Source organism: Alnus glutinosa, chromosome 9 (assembly GCF_958979055.1).
Source record: "Alnus glutinosa chromosome 9, dhAlnGlut1.1, whole genome shotgun sequence".
NCBI lineage: Eukaryota > Viridiplantae > Streptophyta > Magnoliopsida > Fagales > Betulaceae > Alnus > Alnus glutinosa.
In genome coordinates, this window is record NC_084894.1 from 3514086 (window position 1) to 3534839 (window position 20754).

At 34.1% G+C, this 20754-nt stretch overlaps 2 protein-coding genes across 3 annotated transcripts; both read right to left on the bottom strand.

The window, feature by feature from the left end:
- Positions 1-3430: 3430 nt before the first annotated feature.
- On the bottom strand, positions 3431-7763 carry LOC133877131 (uncharacterized). Of its 2 annotated transcripts, none has more exons than XM_062315377.1 (5): positions 7034-7763; positions 5831-6145; positions 5169-5357; positions 4428-4646; positions 3431-3927 (listed from the first exon to the last, which is right to left on the bottom strand). In XM_062315377.1, the coding sequence occupies exons 1-5, from the start codon at positions 7481-7483 to the stop codon at positions 3526-3528; spliced, it is 1575 nt and encodes a 524-aa protein (XP_062171361.1). In that variant the 5' UTR covers positions 7484-7763; the 3' UTR covers positions 3431-3525. The 2 variants fall into 2 exon arrangements, with proteins under 2 accessions (XP_062171361.1, XP_062171363.1); XM_062315379.1 differs by having other exon boundaries at positions 5169-5348; positions 7034-7761.
- Positions 7764-18384: 10621 nt separating this feature from the next.
- Positions 18385-19502, bottom strand: LOC133877713 (NAC transcription factor 47-like). Its single transcript, XM_062316095.1, has 3 exons — positions 19226-19502; positions 18812-19089; positions 18385-18723 (listed from the first exon to the last, which is right to left on the bottom strand). The coding sequence occupies exons 1-3, from the start codon at positions 19500-19502 to the stop codon at positions 18385-18387; spliced, it is 894 nt and encodes a 297-aa protein (XP_062172079.1).
- Between the last annotated feature and the right edge of the window lie 1252 nt (positions 19503-20754).

Here is a 20754-nt window from a genome sequence, read left to right on the forward strand (position 1 = left end):
AGGTATATTTAATATATATGTACATAAACCCTAAGCCTAAGTGTATGTACTATATATAGATACAAACTCTAACCGAGGGTTTATATACTATATATGTACATAAACCCTAACCCTAGGTGTATGTATTATATATGTACATAAACCATAAGTGTATGTACTATATATAACTATAAACTCTAACCGTAAGTGTATGTACTACATATGTACATAAACCCTAACCCTAGGTATATTTAATATATATGTACATAAACCATAAGCCTAAGTGTATGTACTATATATAGATATAAACCTTAACCGAGGTTTTATGTACTATATATATACATAAACCCTAACCCTAGGTGTATGTATTATATATGTACATAAACCCTAAGTGTATGTACTATATATAACTATAAACTCTAACCGTAAGTGTATGTACTATATATGTACATAAACCATAACCCTAGGTATATTTAATATATATGTATATAAACCCTAAGCCTAAGTGTATGTACTATATATAGATATAAACCCTAACCGTAAGTGTATGTACTATATATGTATATAAACCCTAACCCTATGTGTATGTATTATATATGTACATAAACCCTAAGTGTATGTATTATATATAACTATAAATTCTAACCGTAAGTGTATGTACTATATATGTACATAAACCCTAAGCCTAAGTGTATGTATTATATATAGCTATAAACCCTAACCATAAGTGTATGTACTATATATGTACATAAACCCTAACCCTAAGTGTATATACTATATATAGCTATAAACCCTAACCGTAAGTGTATTTAATATATATGTACATAAACCCTAACCCTAGGTGTATGTATTATATATGTACATAAATCCTAAGTGTATGTACTATATATAACTATAAACCCTGACCCTAAGTGTATGTACTATATATAGCCATTGACCTAATTAAGTGTATATACTATATATAGCTATAAACCCTAAGTGTAAATATTATATATAGCTATAAACCTTAATTCTAAGTGTATATACTATATATATCGATAAACCATAATCTTAAGTATATATACTATATATAGCTATAAACCCTAGCCCTAAGTGTATATACTATATATAGCTATAAACCCTAACCCTAAGTGTATGTACTATATAAAGCCATAAATCGTAAGTGTATGTACTATATAAGGGATTAAACCATAAGTATTTAATTTATTATGTAGCGCGGAACCCTCAAAATAATTGCATTTACTATATATAGCCATAAATAGCAAGGTTACTGTATATGGTTTGAAAAACCGTTTACATGCATACATATCTAAATATATAGTATTAATTATAGGTTTTTTAACTTTGTTATGTTTTAATTTTTTTTTTTATTTCTAAACGTAGATGGTATACAAAACTAAACCCTAATTCGAACCATTTGATTTAATTATATATATATATATATATATATATATATAGCACCAAATTTGGTTTAATTATGCATATAGTACAATATGTAAATTAGGTTAGGGTTTACGTACTTATTAGTATACCATATATATATAAATAAGGAACTTAAAAAGCATAAACTCCAATTATAGAATTTACATATAACATATAGCTTTAAAACTTAACTTTATGTGTATATGCTATGTACACCGTAGTTTCACAGATTTATATGGTTAATAAGATGTGGAGTTTTATATATATATATATATATATATATATTTGGAAAAAAAAAACAGTTGGCCATGTGTAATAATACACGTGTCCAACCGGGGAGATTATACAGTTAGCCACGATGTCAAGAAGACACGTGGCTAATTGGACCCGTGTCTACAGTACTGGGTACTGTAGACACGCGTCCAATTGTAAGGTTTTTTGTAGTGTATGGGCTTGATCATGTTCTATATATGATCATTGTTCTATATATGAATACTCTACAAATTGTGTTTCTGGAACTATAAAATTCAATTATTATGTCACTACTTGAATATGAACGAATGTGTAATAACAGCTAGCATCTCCATGTATGTTTATATCTTTGTGTTATTTATTTATGTATTTTGTCTATATATATATATATATGGATGAATTAAAGTTTTTTTGGGTTTTGTAATGAAAATTGTTTAATTTGTGCGTGATTTGGCATGAGAAATGCATCTTCTTCACCTGAAAATTACTCAAACAAACAGCTAGCCAAACAGGGTTTGCCATTGGTGTCTTCAAGTTGTGTATTTAAAGTTTGGCAGTTTGAGCATCAACTTGTACAGCTAGCTGTAGTTCCTTCGATCAGGATTTTAAGGGTTATCAGTTGTATTTCTTCACAACGTCTATGTACAATTGCTGAAGATGCACAAAAGGGTCGAGTGACTCATCTAATAAAGGCCATAACAATGTGCCATTGTGGTATATGTGATCCGTAATCTCCAAATTTCACCCCTCCCTGCTTATTATTGAAGAACCAATTGAGTGTACGCCAAATTCTCAACCAGGACTATCTACAAAACAAGCTAGGAAAGTGTCCTGTTCGGGTCTAGCAGGGGTCACACCAATGCTTAAGTTAGAATTTGTCTTGGAGAAGGAAAACGAGCTAAAAGGAAAGTAAAAGAAGGAGAGTGTTTGGTTAGAAATGAACAATTGAGCTCTAATTGCAAGTAATTGCAAAAAATATGCAGCAAAATGAGAACATGATGCAATTCAACATGTGGAATGTAAAGCTATCACAATGAGCAGCTGACTGACCAATGTGATGAGGTAGCAGACAATGTAGCAGATAATGAGAACGAGGCTCCGGCAAACGAGAAAAGAACCTAAGTAGAATCAAAGAGAAGGTGTGTAGGTCAACATGAATCAGGCAGCCGAGTAGATGCTCGGTTAAATGATTTGCAAATTAAATTGGATTATGTTTTAAAAAATGCAAATGGCAACCATTGGTAGTAGATGGTATGATCCATGGGACTAGGCTTCCCTTCATAGACAGATAATTAGATTTAATTTGCTCATGATGAGAACGAAAGAAAGAAAATTATTGGGTGATAAAAAAGAACTAAAATAGCAAAAATTAGGGAATTGGGTCATTGGGAGGTATGTTCATTACTAACCAAACAGAAATTTTTAACTTAAGCATCAGAGTTACCCTCGCTCTCCCGACGCCCCACCCTTTCTGTTGTGTTTGCCCTGAAAAAAAAATGACGACTTTTCTTTCTAGCACTTTCTACCATGTCCGATCTCTCGGTTTTATTATTTGGAAGGATGCACATTTTTGCCTAGGTTGATTGATATCTTGAACCCAAGCTAGTAATAGTTTTCCTTCTTTTAATGGTTTTCACCCATTAAAGTATTCGTGTGACCCCCATTGAACTGATTTTGTTGCTTCCTGGTGTTGGCCGTATTGAAAGGTCACCACTGCCACTAGGTATCATCAGAAGGCAAAGAAGAACAGAAATCCAGCCAAGAACCTCCCTGCAAATATTTTGAGCTAACTATTTCATTATGAAGTGCTACATTTGATATAGTTAGCTAGACAACAAGAATTGCCCCTAGCAGAATCACAGTTACTGAGACTCACTCTCTCGAATAGGTCTCCGCCGCGTTGGAAGGGAGGGGGCAATGCAAAGGGAAAATAGCTTTGCTATTTTGCCTCATCAACAATGATGAGTTGCCAATATCTCGGAAAGGTGATCGTTTTGGAGCAGTGGATGTGGATGTATGTGCTTTTCTTCTTCTATCACTTAAGACCTCCTTACTGACATTATCTCTAGTACAATGATTCTCCTTCAAGCGACAAACCAGTACTCTTTTCTCCATCTCGTTTTGTGCATCATGGGTGATTCCTGGAGCCCTCATAATTACTGAGTTTTGTTCCTTCTTCATGCATTCAAGCTCCCCGCGGAGCACAGACATTTCCCCTTGTAGCTCATTAGCTTTGCTTTCAGAAGAAAGAGCCTTCTGTCTCCATTCTTGCACCTGGTGATAAGAAACATGATACTCAATAGCTTAATCAATTTGATAGAATTCATGCGAGTTTTCAGGCCTTCTTACTCTTCTTCTTCACAAAATGATAAAATCTTGTATATAAGAAGGAAAGGCCCAGTGGTATGATATAAAATACCAACTCTCTAAATCATCAAAAAGAGCAACCAAGAATTGAGTTTTGTGCTTAATTTTACTCTTACCTCGATGTTATTTTGTAATTCTAAGACAGGTGAGCAGACAATAAGATGTTGAAATTGCAACTGAATTCCAAGTGTAAAAATCAATATTCTCTAGTAAAGGAATGAGTTGCCAATTGCAATGATGTATTAAGTGATATTTTCCTACGAACTACATTCATTGGCCATGGAAACTAGAAAAAGAGCCTCTTGCATAAAACTTCAATCTAGCTTAACTAAAACCAAGAAAATCTTGGGACAAATAATGAGGCAAAAACATAGGACTTGACAAGGGTTTGTTGTACGAAATCTTACATCAGTGCGTAGGGACTGGATTTGATAATCAGAATTGAGGGCTCGATCTTCCCAAAAGTCTCGAGAAGCCTGCAATTCTTCCATCTCCTTCCTCACTTGCCCTAGCATCTCCTGCATCTGTGACCATTGCTCTGTCTCAATTCGAACTTGCTCTACAATTCTTCGCACTACAGCCTTGCAACGTCCTGAGCACAGGTTATCGTCACGGGACATTGTTTCCTGTGGAAGAGTATATCCAAGTTTAAAAATGAATTCATCCCTTGTCAGTTTGTCACGATTTTTAACAAAAAAGATATGCATGGAGCATTTGCAGGTCCAATGCAAATAACAAGAAATTTTGGGAAAGAACCCTTGCCCTACTTCTTTAGGTGATCCTATATGCTGTATTAGTTGGGGCTTGTAATGCCTAGTAGAGTAGAAAGGACATTCAAAGGCCCCTACAAAATCTTGAACAATGAAGCAACAAGAAACATGTGCTCATCAGGAAAAGTAAAGAAAGACCAAGGAAGTGTATCAACATGGGTAACAATTGAACGACAGATGACAAATCTAAATAATTGAGACTAGTTAGGCTGATCTGAGAAAGTTTAAATTCTGCAGTACAAACCAGTATCGAACCACTTATGTTAACAAGTTATTCAAACTATTGCAAATATGAAGAAGAAAAGAAGAATCTATAAAATTACTTGTTCATTAAGTGAGGAGAAACAAAACATAGTAAACAAAGAAGTAAGGATGTGCCTGATCAGGTTGTCTTATTGAGGAAGAAGATGAGTTAGGAAATTCGCTTCGCTTGGAAGAGGAGGCAGAACTGGCAACAGAACTGTTTGATGTAGAAAGCATTGATCTATACTCCTCTTCCATTCTGTCTAACAAAATCCCCTTTGACAACCCCTCCATCTTCCTTCTTAGAATCTCCACCTGCAAATTCTTTGCAAATCAATGTTACCCAAGTTATAGATGGGGATTATAAATGTTTAATATAGTTAATAAAAACAATAATAACAATGACAATAATGCAGTCTTTGGCTGTTGAGAATCAACCTTTTCCCTCAATTGAGTCAAAACCTCTATTAGCCTGTATTCTTTTCTTTAATTATATGAACCAAAAGGAAGATATATGAATTGAAAATTGTAATGCTTTGCTTTTTTGGCTTAGAAAATTTATGAAAAGAAAAGAAGTCCAAAAATTGACCTTAAATTATCCATTACGTATGCCTCGAGAACACAAAAAACTCCACTCAGGAACCATAACAACAACATAAAGTTGATTCAAAACTAAGAGTTGCTTCCTTTTTATTATTGAGGACAGTCAAAGATAGAGTTCAAGTAATTGAATAGTAGCTTTGTACATTAAAATATGGAATGATGATACTAATTAGTGAAAGACAGATCATTCTTACATTGCATTTGCCACTTGAAACAAAGCTCTCCTTGATTCTACAACCTGTTTTGATTGACAAGCTTGCTTCCGCCATCTCCCGTATCTCCTTAACGGATGAGATCTCCTCCACGCATATCTCATCCGATGGTGCTCCAAACTTCTCTAACCGTCTCTGAAGAAGAGACGTTTGTTTATCAAAATTACTGTAGTTCTTAGCTTCGAGACCCTTTACTCCTGAGCTCCTTTGCAACTTCTCTAGTTTTTCTACCAAATCTTGGATCTCTTCCTCCAATATCACGCTCGCATTCTTTCCTTCACAAATCTTCTTTCTTCCCTACAAACCAATCACCAACCCAAGTTACCAGAAGAAATTCATGTTAAACAACATGGTATGCAACTTAAGCAATTAATAGAGGCCAAAAAACCATAGCTTCTGGTTGGTTGCTGAGACAACAATGGGACAAAAAAATAAAACAATATTCAAGTTGCCTGTCTTTGCCTGGATATATTTATCAAGCAAATGCAATGGTGACAAAATGACCCAAGGTTCCACCCATTGAAAAAGGACAAGCTAGAAACCGATACTAACAGTAACAGAAACAGGAACCTAACAATTTTAGTTCTTTTGAAACAAATAGATTACTATTCCCGCACCAAAGTTCGATGCTTTCACACTCTCATGAACGATCCAGTTACAATATAATAAGACGAAATTCCTCATCTTTTTATATTATTTAAAGATGTCCCACTACATTTTTCAAACGGCTATCTATCTTTTATACCACTTCCACAGTTCCACCAATATCAATGCGACACGCCGGTATGGATGGACCATCAACTCGATCGCTGTCCATTCACATACCTCTGTCACTTCTCTCTCTCTCTCTCTCTCTCTCTCTCTTTGAAAACTTAAAACTATGGGATAAAATGGAACCATTAACTCAAGTAGGATTTTTCAGGTTCATAAAGCTGTAAACACTATACTAATTCCACCCTTCTCCTGCATTCTTACAGCCATTAAAACAGAGCAACACTGCTCAGTTGCCTTTAAACTGACAGCCTACGAAGAAAGAAAGAAAAGTGAGTGTAACAAACATGACAATTCAAATTTTGATTTCTTTCTTTTCCTGCATTTCTTTAGCAGAAAAACAGACCACCCAAAACCTATACAAATAAATATAAAAAATCAAACAGAGAAAAAGAAAGATAGAGAGAGACTAACAGAAACCAAAGTCTGAATAGCGGATCTCAGAGTCCTCTCCATCTTCACCCGGCTCCTCCCCAACTTCTTGACCGCAATCTCCCTCTCCATCCTCAGCAAATTACACTCAGCCCTCAACATCTCCGCCTGGAACCTCCACTTCTCCTCCACCACACCACCACCACTCTCACTACCACTCTCCTCAACTCTCACTCTCCTCCTCTCACATTCCCCACCATCATAGTCCAACACCACTATTGGAACCCCAGTTCTTGAAAACGCACGCTCTTGATCAAAAAGAGCCTCCAGCTTGCCTTGGCGGTCACGCCGGGCCTCGGCAGAGGCAGGTTTCGAAGCCACGGTCTTGGTGGGTCTCCGCCGAGGCCGGCGTGGCAAGTGGAGGATTCTTGGGGTCGGCGGCGGTGGTGGGTATTGCCATTTTGCTCTTCTTGTTGCTGTTGTTGTTGACATTCTCTATGCCACCACCATAGATAATATGAGGTTTGTGTTTTGCAGTATGGATGGTTTTTTTTTTGGGTTCAGGCTGAGAGCGAAAGCGAGAGCTTGGACTTTGGAACACCAAAGTTACCAACTTTGTTGTTTTGGGTTTGAAAAGAGAGGCCCTTCTGGGTGGTTTTATCGCGAGGGGTTTGAGAATTTGTGATCAGTGAAAAAGACGCAGAGAGAAAGATAGAGCTGGAGGAGTTAAAAAGGGCAATAGGCGTGCAACCTCGTTAGAATGAAACAACAGGGATTTCAAACGAAAGCTGTGTGTGTTCTTTTTTATCAGTAATTTACCCAGTAATTTACTGCCTTACCTTGGACCTTGTTACTTGTTTTAGTGTGTGTATTACTGTATGGGAATTTGAAAAAGATTTGTACTGCTACTTAATGTGTCTGTTCCTGCCTTATGACCATTTTGCCCTTTTCTTCATATTCCACTTTTTTTTTTTTCTTTTTTAAATCTCTCTTTTACTATATAATTTCTTTATGAACTATCAAATTAGTTACTAAATATTTAAATTTCGTCTGTCAAATTTTTGTTGTTTTTGCACTTATTGTGCCATGTGACACTCACGTACATTGCAACGTGAGTTCGTAAGACATCATAATAAAAAAGTTTATTTCAGCCGCTCCCAAAGTTTACGGGGTGGTTCCGTTATTTTCAGACCAGTTATAAAAGTGGCTTCTTTTTTTCTTTTTCTTTTTTTTATGTTTTTAATATCTTTTAGTTTTCATTTTTTTTTTTTTTCTAAATGAGGCATAAGGACATGTGTCTATTTTTGAAGTGTATTAACATGGACTTCCGTCAATTTATAGATGGAAGTATTATTTTTATTTTTAGCCATTTATTATACAAAATGAAATTTAAGTAAAAAAAAATTGTTAAATCATATGGGGCAAAAAAAAAAAATTATTTAAACCTAAAAATAATAATACTCCAAACATTTTCTTTTTTGAACTATACCACCTTTTCTTTTGGGTCTTACGTTTTTATTTTGTATTATTTAGGATTAGCTTGCTAGAAGTAAAAGGGACCAAAAACTGCATAGTACAACAAGGATAAAGACGGTGTATTATATGGTATTTGAAGTAGATTAGGATCGTCTATAATTATTTGTTTAAATTTAAAATAATTTTGGTAGATGATTATAAGATACTACTTACGGGACCAACTTCATCAAATAAAAATTAGATTACCCAACTACTTATCCGGTCAGGTAAGTTTCACAAATGATCTCTCACAAATAAATGATCATGATTCATTTGAAGCAACCCTTTTAAATTAGAGATTTGAAGGGGAGAATATAAATATGAGTTGTTGTGATCAACTACATTAAATATGTATTCACCAACCAAAATCTCAATTTAAATGTATACATATGGGAATGAAATAGAGAAGATTTATTTTATGCTCAAAATTAGATTTTATAGATCTAATAATTTATATGTTGCTACATGGTGAATATACTATCACATTATTTAAAATTTTAAATAACGTAACACCATATATACTGTTAGCTATAACAAAACAAAATCTTAATTATGAAACGTTCATCTCTTACTTTTGCGAGCCAAAAACCATGTGACAGATGTTTCAAATTTTTGCATTTCCCATTATGTAAATGAGGCATACAAGCCATGTCTCTTACAAATATTTGGCTTTGATGATGTTGTATAATGCAAATGGCAAATGCTAATATTAAGTAACTCTTTTTACAGCATTCAATTTTGCATCATTAAATAGTTAAAAAGGTCATTATTAATTCTCATGTAGTATTTGCCACAAAATTCACCAATTCAGAGATAAATGTTTGGAATTAAACTTTTTTATTATGAAAAATTTTAGTAAATAAAAGTTATAAAATAATCGGACAAAAAAAAAAAACCTGATATTCTAAATAAAACTATTGGACAAGAATTAATTAATTGGGACACTTTTTTTTTTTTTTTTTGTGAGGTTATGTTTAAAGGGTCACAAATAACAAGGTGAAGTGTCAGCATCTAGTTTTTACTTCGCACATCAATAAATAAAGTGGTACGTGCCGTTGAAGTTGTTGCTTTGGTTCTTAATAATGAATTTATTTTCATATATTGCTGACAACCATGTATCTTTCTCTCATTTGTGTTTAATTAATTATCATTTTCAAAATTCAAAGGGCACCAAAGCCCAGAGAAGCTTTTGTTAGAACTTAGAGATATTGCTCTTGCCACGGAGTGAAACTGCAGGCACCATGTTTATACTTTATATCAATTAACAAGTGAATTGTTTGGCTGCATGCATGCAGTACTACAACATAACTCAAGGCTCCAGCAACTGATTATCATATTATATATTTTATATTTTGTTTAGGTTAAAATTTGAGCCCAATTCATTTTTACAGTACAGCCCAAGGTTCAATTTTCTAAAGCAAAAAAAGGTACAAGCACTGCAAAGTAGACCTAGGTTTATTGTTTGAATACATTTGTTTATTGTTTATCGTTTGAATATATTTGTCAAACAATAAACAAATATTGTTTATTTGGAATATATTTGTTTATTGTTTATTGTTTGAATATATAACAGCTAGGTTTATTGTTTGAATATATTTGTCAAACGTAGTTTGTGTTAAAGGTACTGTACACGCGTATTTAGTTATTTGTAATATTTATAATTACATTTGCATCTGTATCATGTTTTTATTATTTGCATCCGTACGATTATTACGGTTATTATCCGATATCCGCATATTAGGTAATGAACCTTTTGAGTCTTCTTTAGGTCTCTATTATGGCCTATTTTAAACAATTTTAAAAAAAATTTGGGCCCATTTTTAGTATCTTTGTTTTTTTTTCTTCTTTTTTTTTTGAAGTCATAATCTTGTGAAAGCATATTGATTTTGGATTTGGGTTTTTCAAACTCAAATTTGTCAACTTCAAGAAGTTCCACCATCAGACGCGCACTGTACCTTGCTCCTCAGCCTCATCTCTTCCATCAACCATTAGTTTCATCTCCATCTGGCTAGCAAGTGCTGGTGCGTAGCACACACGCGCTCGCGAGTAAATCTCATTCGCTGGTTTGTGTTGCCTCATTTGCTGTCTTCCCCCACTACTACGATTCCCTGGGGTAATCTTTTCTCTTCCAGCCACATTGAGGCGGACAATGACCACCATGCGCCAGAGCGTGGGATCAAAGACAGCGGCCTTTCGCTAGTTTTATTGTGTTGCTTTTGTGTTTTTTTTTTTTTGGAATTTTTGTTATTAAATTTCTGTCTTTCCCTTTCTTTATGTGTGTTTGTTGTCTTTGTTTCTCTTCATACGCTTAGATAGAGTTGAAAGGTATCACAAGGGTCATGCCTCTATATGAGTCACTTTCTCTAGGGGTTCGGATAGGATTGAAGGGTCTCGTGACGATCATGCTCCTATCTACGCTATATTTGACCACCTTTTTTAGTGGTTTCATTTATTGGTGTTCGTGTTAAGAATCAATAGGGCCGCATTATTCATTTGACACATTCCCTTTTACTTTATGTTTTCTCTTATTATTTTGGTGGCTTCTTGTTGGGTCGCCAACCCTAATGTATTGTTTTTAGTTGTAATTTTTTTTTATGTACCAATATATATATATATATTTCCTTTGCAATATGCTCTCGCAATTTCATGATATTACCGTTGTAGGTTGTACTAGATATTTATATATATGCAAGCTAGTGGTACCTTGAAAAGAACCAACAATTAATAACTCAACTCAGCTTCCAATACAATTTTATTTCTTTTTGTTTTAAGTATAATTACCTTTTTCTCCCATTAACTACCAGCTATTGTCAACATGCCCCCATGAACTGACACCTCGACCAAAAGAGAGCATCCAAGTACCAACTTTACACACTTTGCCCCCTTCCGTCAAGGAATTCCGTTAATTTGGACGAAATATTTCATTTTTTAGCGTTAATTTTGGTTTAAAGACCAAAATGCCCTCCAATAGTAATTAATAAAAAAAATATTAAAATTAATATGTTTAAAAAAGTTGAGGGCATTTATATTTTTTTACGAATAAACTGACGGAATGGGGCAAAGTGTGTAAAGTTGGTTTGATGCTCTCTTTTGGTCGAGATGTCAATTCATGGGAGCATGTTGACAGTGGCTGATAGTTGATGGGAGAAAAAGGTAACTACCCCTAAATTTTAGTAACACTTGGGAATATTTTGCAAATAGAAGCATCCAAGTCAAGTCGATGTTCAGTTAATTAATTAAAAAAAAAAAAAAAAAAAAACTAGGATGCAGCAAGTGGTGGAGGCTATTAATTTGTCGCCTACATTCTTCTTTAATACTTTCAAAACTGTTTGCCCACTTGCAAATTTAAAAGCTTTTGTACAATCACAAACCCCATGAATGATTCATGAGATAGAAAAAACAAAGACCATTTGGAGATGCTTTGTGGGTCTCAATTTTAAAACTTTTCCTCTCTCTTTAAACCATCCAAACTAAATGGTATTTTCTAGTAAAAAAATAGATTATAAAACAATTGTGATATTTACATCGTCCCTTTCTTCGATAGATTTTTCTATCAATCCGATCTATTAAGTTATCATGTATTTTTTAAGCACGTGAGAAAATCTTATTATAAAAAATACGTGCTCGTTCTAATTTAAAGAAAAACTCTGTCCCTTGAAATTTTGAATTTTCTCACCCAAAAGCCCGCATCTTCGAGTACATGCTATTTGCATTAGAATAAATGGAAGTACATTAAATTTTGTGCATTTGTTGGTGAAAAAAATGAAAATAATAGTTGGTTAATTAAGACCACCAAAAGTCCACATCTTCAAGTTCATGCTAATTTGCATTATAATAAATGGAAGTACATCAAATTGTGTGCATTTGTTGGTGAAAAAAAAAATTGAAAATAATAGTTGGTTAATTGAAGTTTCTTTCTTTTGTGATTTGAAAACGTGATCATTTTTAAATACGCAGTTAAACGTTTGATAAAATCGCAGTTTGACTTTTAAAATTACAATTTAACCCTTAAAATTTGTACGTTTTCAAAATAGCACCTGTTTGGCTGCAATTTAAAAACGTAAATTTTTTATGTTTTTTAAATCACAATTTTTTTTAAAATATAATTTAAAATAATTAATTTTCTGCAATTTTATTTAAATTAACATATTTTTATTTACAAAATGGCAATGTAACTGTTTCCCTGGTGGCTGGTGGACTTGTTCCACTGGGAGTCTGAAACATATAACAGACAATATCCTGTCAGTAATTCCACGTATTTAATGATCATAGATATGCGGGGCCCAGATGGAAGAGATTCTCTCAGCTGTCCCCACTTGGCCTTTTATCAGATTGAGAGATGAACGGGTAAAGGCTGAGGGGGGAGCCTATCCTCTATTCCTCTTCTACTTTATCACGTGGGGTTGTCACGTGTACTTGCTGCGGTGCTTCAATGGTGGACTGCTGTACGACCTTCTGTTTCCTGCACTCCACCACGCAAAAGGAGTGAACCTCAGGGCTCAGGCCCACCGTTTGATTTTGAATCATCAGAGAATTTATAAAATAATAATAATAAAAAAAAAAACTCCAATATTCTGATTTTGGCCTCATTTCAAAGTTCAAACCAGCCGCACTGAATTTTATTTTTTCTTATCCGTTTAAATTTTATCTTTTCTTTCTTGATTGAAGATAGTATTTTATAATTAAACGAGCTTGGGTTCGGTTCAAGTTCGACATATTTGTTTATATTTTTGCCTGTTAAGATCGAGCTAAGCTTAAACCCTCTTTAAGAAAAAAAAAATATCTCAAGCTCGAGCCAAATTCAAGCGCATACCAATCTTCACTTAGCCTAACGCGTATTTGTTTATATTTTTGCCTGTTGAGTTCGAGCTAAGCTTGAACCCTCTTTAAAAAAAAAAAAAAAAAAATGTCTCAAGCTCGAGCCAAATTCGAGCACATACCAATCTTCATTTAGCCTAACGCGTATTTATTTATATTTTTGTTTGTTGAGTTCAAGCTAAGCTTGAACCCTTTCTAAGAAAAAGAAAAAAAAAATGTCTCAAGCTCGAGCCAAATTTGAGCACATACCGATCTTCATTTAGCCTAACGCGTACAAGCAAAGCTCGGGTTTTATGAGTCTACATGGTTTTGTAAGTGATTGTGACAAAAACTTTTGAAAATTTTCAAATTTTGGTTTAACAAAGTCGTGCCTACAATTTTCCCCAATTCTTTTCCTTTTCCCGTAATGTACATAGGAGATTTTTATTTTTGTACCCTTTTGGTTTATGGGATTTCCACACTTTTTTCTTTTGATTTTTGAACAAGTTACATTCTATCCCACTTTGATGGCCAATGGGGCCAAAAGAACATATTGGGCAAGTGTATCAATTTGACGATTGGTGGGCAAATGCTTTTGGATGGCCCGGGCAAAAGGCTTTCAATTCTCACATGTCCAACTCTTCTCTTATGGGCTTCTAACTGCCCAAATGATATGGTTTATGAATTATGATTGGGGTCATTATAAATTTGCTTCACACATAAAAAGTAAGGGAAAAGAATCAAAATTTGTTCTTAGTTGTTCTTATAATTTCAATTTAGTCCATAGATTTTTAATTTAGATTATTAGGTTTCATCAATGTCCATTATTTCAAATTGGTTGTTCTGCCAACCTACTGTCTAAATAATTAACTTCAATCGGCCACATGAAAAACTTTACATGGCATACATAAACATAATTCCATGTCACACTTGTCTAGTACATTTATGCAACATCCTCAAATAAATAAATAAATAAATAAATAAATAGGGTAAAAAAGGAAAACAAAGTAAGTGGGGTCGAAGGGGCTGAACATGGGGTGGTCAAGTATCCCACCTAATAGGATGGCCAAAATACACCTAAAGGGGTGGCTCATCCACCACCCACATTGGTTTTGTCATGGTTAGGTCACTCCAAAGGGTGAGCTTTGGTATGGCCAAGCCACCTCAAAGCCCATCTGGTAGGGTAGCTCAACCACAACCACCTTCGGAAACTTTTGGGGTGATTGAGCCATCTCAAAACAATTTGGAGGGGTGATTCAGTCACCTCAAAGCTCACGACCACTCGTAAATGGGAAATCCCATTGACGAGGTGGGAAGGATGGCCAATCCACATAAAATCACATGGTGATGGCTCAACCACCCATTCAGGCAGGGTTGGTGGTTGGACCGCCTCATCTCCAACTAGCACCCCATGCCCACCCCCTCCCCCATTCATTAACCCGGCAAGTTTCTTTGTTTTTCTTTTTTACCAATTTTTGGATGATGTGGCAATATGTTGACGGTGTGACATGGTAGATAAAGTTAATTATTTGGATAGTGGGTTGACGGAATAACCAATTTGAAATAAGTGTAAAACCCAAGGATGTAATTATCAAAATTGAAAACTAAAATTAAAAATATATGATCATAAGAAAACTTACGCACTAATTTTGATTTATATTTTTCCATTTTAAAAATAAATCAACACAGTAAATATGCTGTGAAATCTAATCAGCCTCATAAAATGGATCCTTCTTTCCCCATTAATTAACTGGTATTTATAAATTCTCTATAAATATGGTGGCCTGGTGTGGATTTTCATAATACTGAACTTAGTTGGCAATTAGGATAGTAATTAATATAACAAATGGCGACCATTATTATGATTTTCATTATAATTCAGATATATATGCCATGCCTTCTTCAAGTACAGAGTATACTTTCCTTACTGAAATTAGTGTTTGGGGCTTTATATAGAAGCAATAGCTAACTAATATCTAGTGATTTGGACGTCTTTATGGGGGCAACTGGTCATTATGGTGCAATTACGAAATGTCAAAAGTATCAGCCACTTAAAACACGTCATATTAATCAATGAAAAATAGGTATATATGAAAAGTAGTATTACTCGTCAAAGAAGCTGTACACAATAAATGATTTTTTCCATTTCAATTAAAATGAAAAAGATTTATTTTATAGTAAAAAAATTGTTTTATCACATTTAACGGTGTAGATGATACTACGCCATATAAAATTTCTTAAATAACGTGGTAACATGTTGACAATGTGACAATATATACCATGAAATAGATTTTCTCCATTTTCACTTAAAATGAAGAGATCATGTACTTTGATTTTATGAAGTTCAACTTAATGCTTAATTATTGGCACACATTCAACTCAAGGTTAATTAATTAACGAAATTTTCCTCCCACCCCAAAAGTTAATGTTAAAAGGAGAACATGAGCCTTTATTTATAAGAATATTAATTCTTTGTGAGTCTAGTAGTCCTTCCAAAATCTTCTCAGCTTCTTGCAGGTAACAAATGGCTGTCTCTTCTTCTTCTTCTTCCATGGATGACCAAGAAGACAGTACTGTTTCACCAAAATGTGAGGAAGCATGGTTTGATGATATTGTGGCTGACCCATGTGGAAAGGAGTTTGAACTTCCTGATATCTCTACTACTCCAATGTTCAGCCCCAACAAATTGCTTGATACTACTGCTGCTGCAGTACTAGAGAATGCTTCTGTATTAGACATGAACAATCTCTACTCTTTTGCTGGAAATCGGCACTTTTCTTCTCCACAAATCACCAACAGTACTGTCCCAATGGTTAATCATCAACAAGGTACTTTTTGCTCTTCCAGAAATTCATCTGTTTCTTTTGTTCCCATAGTTAACCAACAAGTACTCCATTTTCCTCCACCCACTAATCTGCTCGATTTGGAACTTGCTGCTTTGAAAAACCAACTTGTTAATGTTCCAATCTCCTCTGGGTTTTCTTGGAATGGCTTGGATATGAATTTTTCCTTGAGAAACAGACGATTTCATGCTGATAATTCTACCCATCCCATCGACAAATCCAAGTTTGGCTCAAACATCCATAATATCCCATCAAAAACATCTCAGTTTTCTTCAAATAACTGCATTGTTCATGTTCCTGTCATGACTAATATCCTGGCAAATAGAGAAAGTACTGAATCATACAGTACTGACACAGAGAAGGGTCAACACCAGTTACACCACCATAGAAAAAGAAGTGCGAAAACCGTCTCCTTTCGTAAGCAAAACCAAGTACTAGAAAGTCCAAGTACTCCTGCTCCTCAGATCATGAGGAATTACCAACAAGCTTTTGGTGCTTCATTTCATGTAGCTCGAAATAATTATAATGTAAAGTATGCATGCAAAGAGTGTAATAAAGAGTTCCCTAGTTATAGTGCCTTTGGAGGGCATATGAGTTTCCATGCAAGGACAAGAAAAAAGAGCATATGATCGATTGAGTTTCCACCGGACGCAGATCGATTGAGTTCTTAGTACTGCCGCCAACTGCTCGATCGGTACGTAACAAAAGATTTCGATCTCTCAGGCCGGTCATCCTCTGCTAATATTCCCTTCTGCCCCTTCCCCTGATCATATATAGTTGTAGTTCCTATATATAAGTGATCTTAATCCCCCTAATCTTGTTCCCTTTTGTGTTCATTATTATAAATTATTATTATTTTTGTATTTGCCCAGAAAAAAAAAGAAAAAGAAAAAAAGAAGGATGTTTATTTGCTATATATATATGTCTGTGAAAAAAAAGAAAAGAAAAAGAGTATATATGCACCACCTATAAGTTTAGAGAAATGATTAAAACACTCACACTACAAAATAATGACACAACACCAAGGCACAACGGAGTGGGGCCCACGGGGAGTGATCCTTACACTTACACTACACAACAATGACACAACACCAAGGCACAATGGAGTGGAGTCCATGTGTGGGCTCCACTCCATTGTGCCTTGGTGTTGTGTAGTGTGAGTGTTTTAATCATTTCTCGGGGCCCAACATGGATCCGACTCCATTGTGCCTTGGTGTTGTGTCATTTTTGTGTAATGTAAATGTAAGGATTACTCCCATAATTAAGCTTAATAACGCACCAACTAAATGTCACACGTAAATTTTATACTCATGCAATTCTTCTTTGAAATTTTCTTGTTAATCATATTTTTGAAATTTTCTTGTTAATCATATTGACTTTAATTTTAACAACGTACTAAATATCATATTGTTCGAAGCAGGGACGGATCGAAGGGGGGAATTTTAAAAAAGAACAAAAAAAAAATATTAGGTAAAAAAAAAATTTGTAAGGTAAAAAAATAAAATTTAGCTTACTGTCCCCTACCAATAATTCTTTTTGGCCCTTGGCCCCTGCCCATAAAAGTTTCTGGCTCCGTCCCTAGTTTGAAGAACCCTAATGATGTGGGTGTAATTAAATATGTGACTGGTTTCCCTTTGAAGTTAGGCATCTTGAGCAATAATATATATACATTATACATAGACGTCATTAAATAGGCAAAGATTCAAAATTTGCAAGGTTTCGTAAGCAAACAAGAGTAATTTAATCAGCAAAAAAAAAAAAAAAAACTATATATATCAATATGTCACCACTGATTTAACTGACATTAGGTTGATTCTAAATTTATAATTCATAACCTACTTGTGTTAATCTAATCGAGCCATGGCTATATTCAAAATCTTCAAGCTCCATATATATATATATATTTGAAGTACTATATCACATTCTCTCCAATAAATAAATAAATAAAAATTACATGAAAAGACTATTAATTAGGTCATTCTCAATAAAATATATAAATATATATAAAATTAAAAATAAAAAAAAAAAATCATGAGGGTGCATGCATGACTGTCAGCATTAATATATAATTTTGTTGAAAATATAGTACTCAACAAATTATTAACATAGATTACATAACGCAAGCCTTAAGAAAATCCATGGGCCACATAAAATAAATTGCAGAAAGCTAAAACCAAATCATTGAAATTATTCATTATTCGATCTGCAAGGTCCTTAAAACTAGCTTTGGGCTGCATGTTATCCAAAGGCATTAGGCATATCAATCAAATTAAAATGTTGCAAAAACATCAAATCAGCAGCGTCGATGCTTCCAGACGGATCACACGATGCCAAAGGTTCAATTTGAGATTGATCATGCAGGATCTTGTCATATACAGCAGGGTCGATAATCTCATTGCTCATCTCATCTGCAGGGTCAATGATCACCTCCATGGATGGCATCTCTATGGGCTCATGATCATCAAGCAAAGATGTGGATTCAGTACTTGACCTGATCAGATTCAGATCCTCAGCTTGAGTACCAGTTTTAGGTTTATCAATTTTCTTATGCATCCTACATAAGACCCAGTTATCCAACTGGAATTGAGGGGTCAGTTTGAGAAATTAATATTAATTAATATTGAAAGAAATGCTAAAATGAAAGGATCCAAAAATTAATACATACTCTCATGTCATTTTCACTCGTTTTGATTTGAACAGGAGGATTGGCGACTCTATATTCATGCATAATCCAGTTGCTCTTGTCACCGTTTGGAGGTTTTCCTTTGTAGAACACCAGTGACTTCTTAAACCCAATATGAGTATTATCCATTTTATCTACAACTGGCTTGTCAGCTCCAGTAGCCTTCCAGTATCCATCAGCGGCCGCTCGATTTGGACGGCTTCCATTCCGGTACTTTCGCTCTCTTGGAGTAAAAAAGTACCATTCTTTTTCTCCATAATCTTTGTATATTTCTTTAATAAACCCAAATGTTATATTTATACAAAGATATTAACAAAAATTAAAAAAAATAATAATAATAACTAAAACATCAAATTAATAAAGAAGCCATGCATGCATAAAGAAGAGAACAAGAACCTGCAAGAGACTCGGGGTTGTAGCGATATATGTTAACGTCGAAGATCTGGTTTAGCGGCACCGGCTCCTCAAAGACCTTGGGCTTCAAGTAATGCCGGATTAGCTCGTCGTCGTAGGGGCAGAACCGATACCCGGGTGGCAGACTTTTGAAGTACTCATCCTCTCGCTTTCGCTTTCTAGTGACGTCGGCGGGTGCGCGACCATCATAAGAAGGAAAAGCCGAAAGCTCTGCCGGCGTTGACACATAATTACCCATCGTATTCAGCTTAAACTCCATTGTTGGAGTCTCTGAAGGAAAAGACATTGGCCGAGGCAAACTCTCTCGCTCTCTCTCGGAAACTGAAGAATTCTATTTGAAGCACGTACGTATGAATTCAAATGTTACTATACCTTATCTCGATCTTCAAAAAATATATGATGAAGATAGAGTTTCATTTGAAATTAAACTTTTAAGATCAGAGTTCTGTTTAGAAACAAACGTGTTTAATATATTGTTAGTTATCATAATCTAACTGATCGATCGATTAACGGATTTAATTACTACATTCAAATATTTATCAGTTAAGATTCTTTTTTCTTTCTTTCTTTTTCTTTTATTTCTTTAACTCTAACAATTTTTTTTTTTTTTTTAAAAATAAAAATAAAAAAATCAACCATTAAATATGTATTATACTTTTTATAATTATTATAATTTGTGAAACGTGACATCTATTCAGAATATGAATTCATTCTGATAAACCAAGTTAAATAGCTCAATTTAATATTCTTAATTAAATACACTGTTGAATTTCATACCATGGCTGAACTGCAGAGTCAAACAAATTCAAATTGATTAGTTTAATAGAGTTTTTTAGGTCATGTGTGTAAATTGAACTTTTTTTTTTTTTTTTTTTTTGCCTTCGTTAATTTTTTTCTATAAATGTAGAACTGAGAAATTATTCTAAAGTTTCATGGAGTTTCACATTGTTTGAACTTCTTGATCACGTACATTGCGATGGCATTCTAAAAAATTAAATTTCAACAAAAAAATGCAATTTATAGTCAAAGAAAATATATATATATATATATATATATCTAATAAATTTGAAATTTTTAATATCCTCTAGAACTCGTAGAGTGATTTTGGTTCATTTGGGTTTGAAATTTAAAAATGTGCGATTTAAAAATAGAGATTTAAAAACAAAATTTTAAAAAATATAGTTAATCGTTTGACAAAATTGTAGTTTATCCTTTAAAATTATACGTTTTCAAAAAAGTACCCTATTGCTTGCGATTTGAAAATTTTTTGTATTTTTTAATCTTAATTTTTTTAAAAACGCAATCCTATATATGAAAAATCCTATGAATTTTAATTTTTAATCCAATTGAAAAGCTTAATTTGTGCTCATTTTTAAAATAACAAAATGCTGCCATTTTTAGCACCACATTTTTTAGTACGAGATAGTTTAATGATTACACACTATATAACAAATTGCACAAAGAATGTGGTTGGCTGCACACAATTCCCACTAATTTACGCACTTCCAACT

Excerpts from the sequence above, each read along its gene's own strand:
- LOC133877131 (XM_062315377.1), bottom strand. The coding sequence starts at position 7,483 with ATGTCAACAACAACAGCAACAAGAAGAGCAAAATGGCAATACCCACCA. Across the intron at positions 6,146-7,033 it reads CTATTCAGACTTTGGTTTCT|GGAAGAAAGAAGATTTGTGA; the intron begins GTTAGTCTCTCT and ends ATTGGTTTGTAG. Across the intron at positions 3,928-4,427 it reads TCCAGTCCCTACGCACTGAT|GTGCAAGAATGGAGACAGAA; the intron begins GTAAGATTTCGT and ends TCTTATCACCAG.
- LOC133877713 (XM_062316095.1), bottom strand. The coding sequence starts at position 19,502 with ATGGAGTTTAAGCTGAATACGATGGGTAATTATGTGTCAACGCCGGCA. Across the intron at positions 19,090-19,225 it reads CAACCCCGAGTCTCTTGCAG|ATTATGGAGAAAAAGAATGG; the intron begins GTTCTTGTTCTC and ends AAATATACAAAG. Across the intron at positions 18,724-18,811 it reads CGAGTGAAAATGACATGAGA|TTGGATAACTGGGTCTTATG; the intron begins GTATGTATTAAT and ends CCTCAATTCCAG.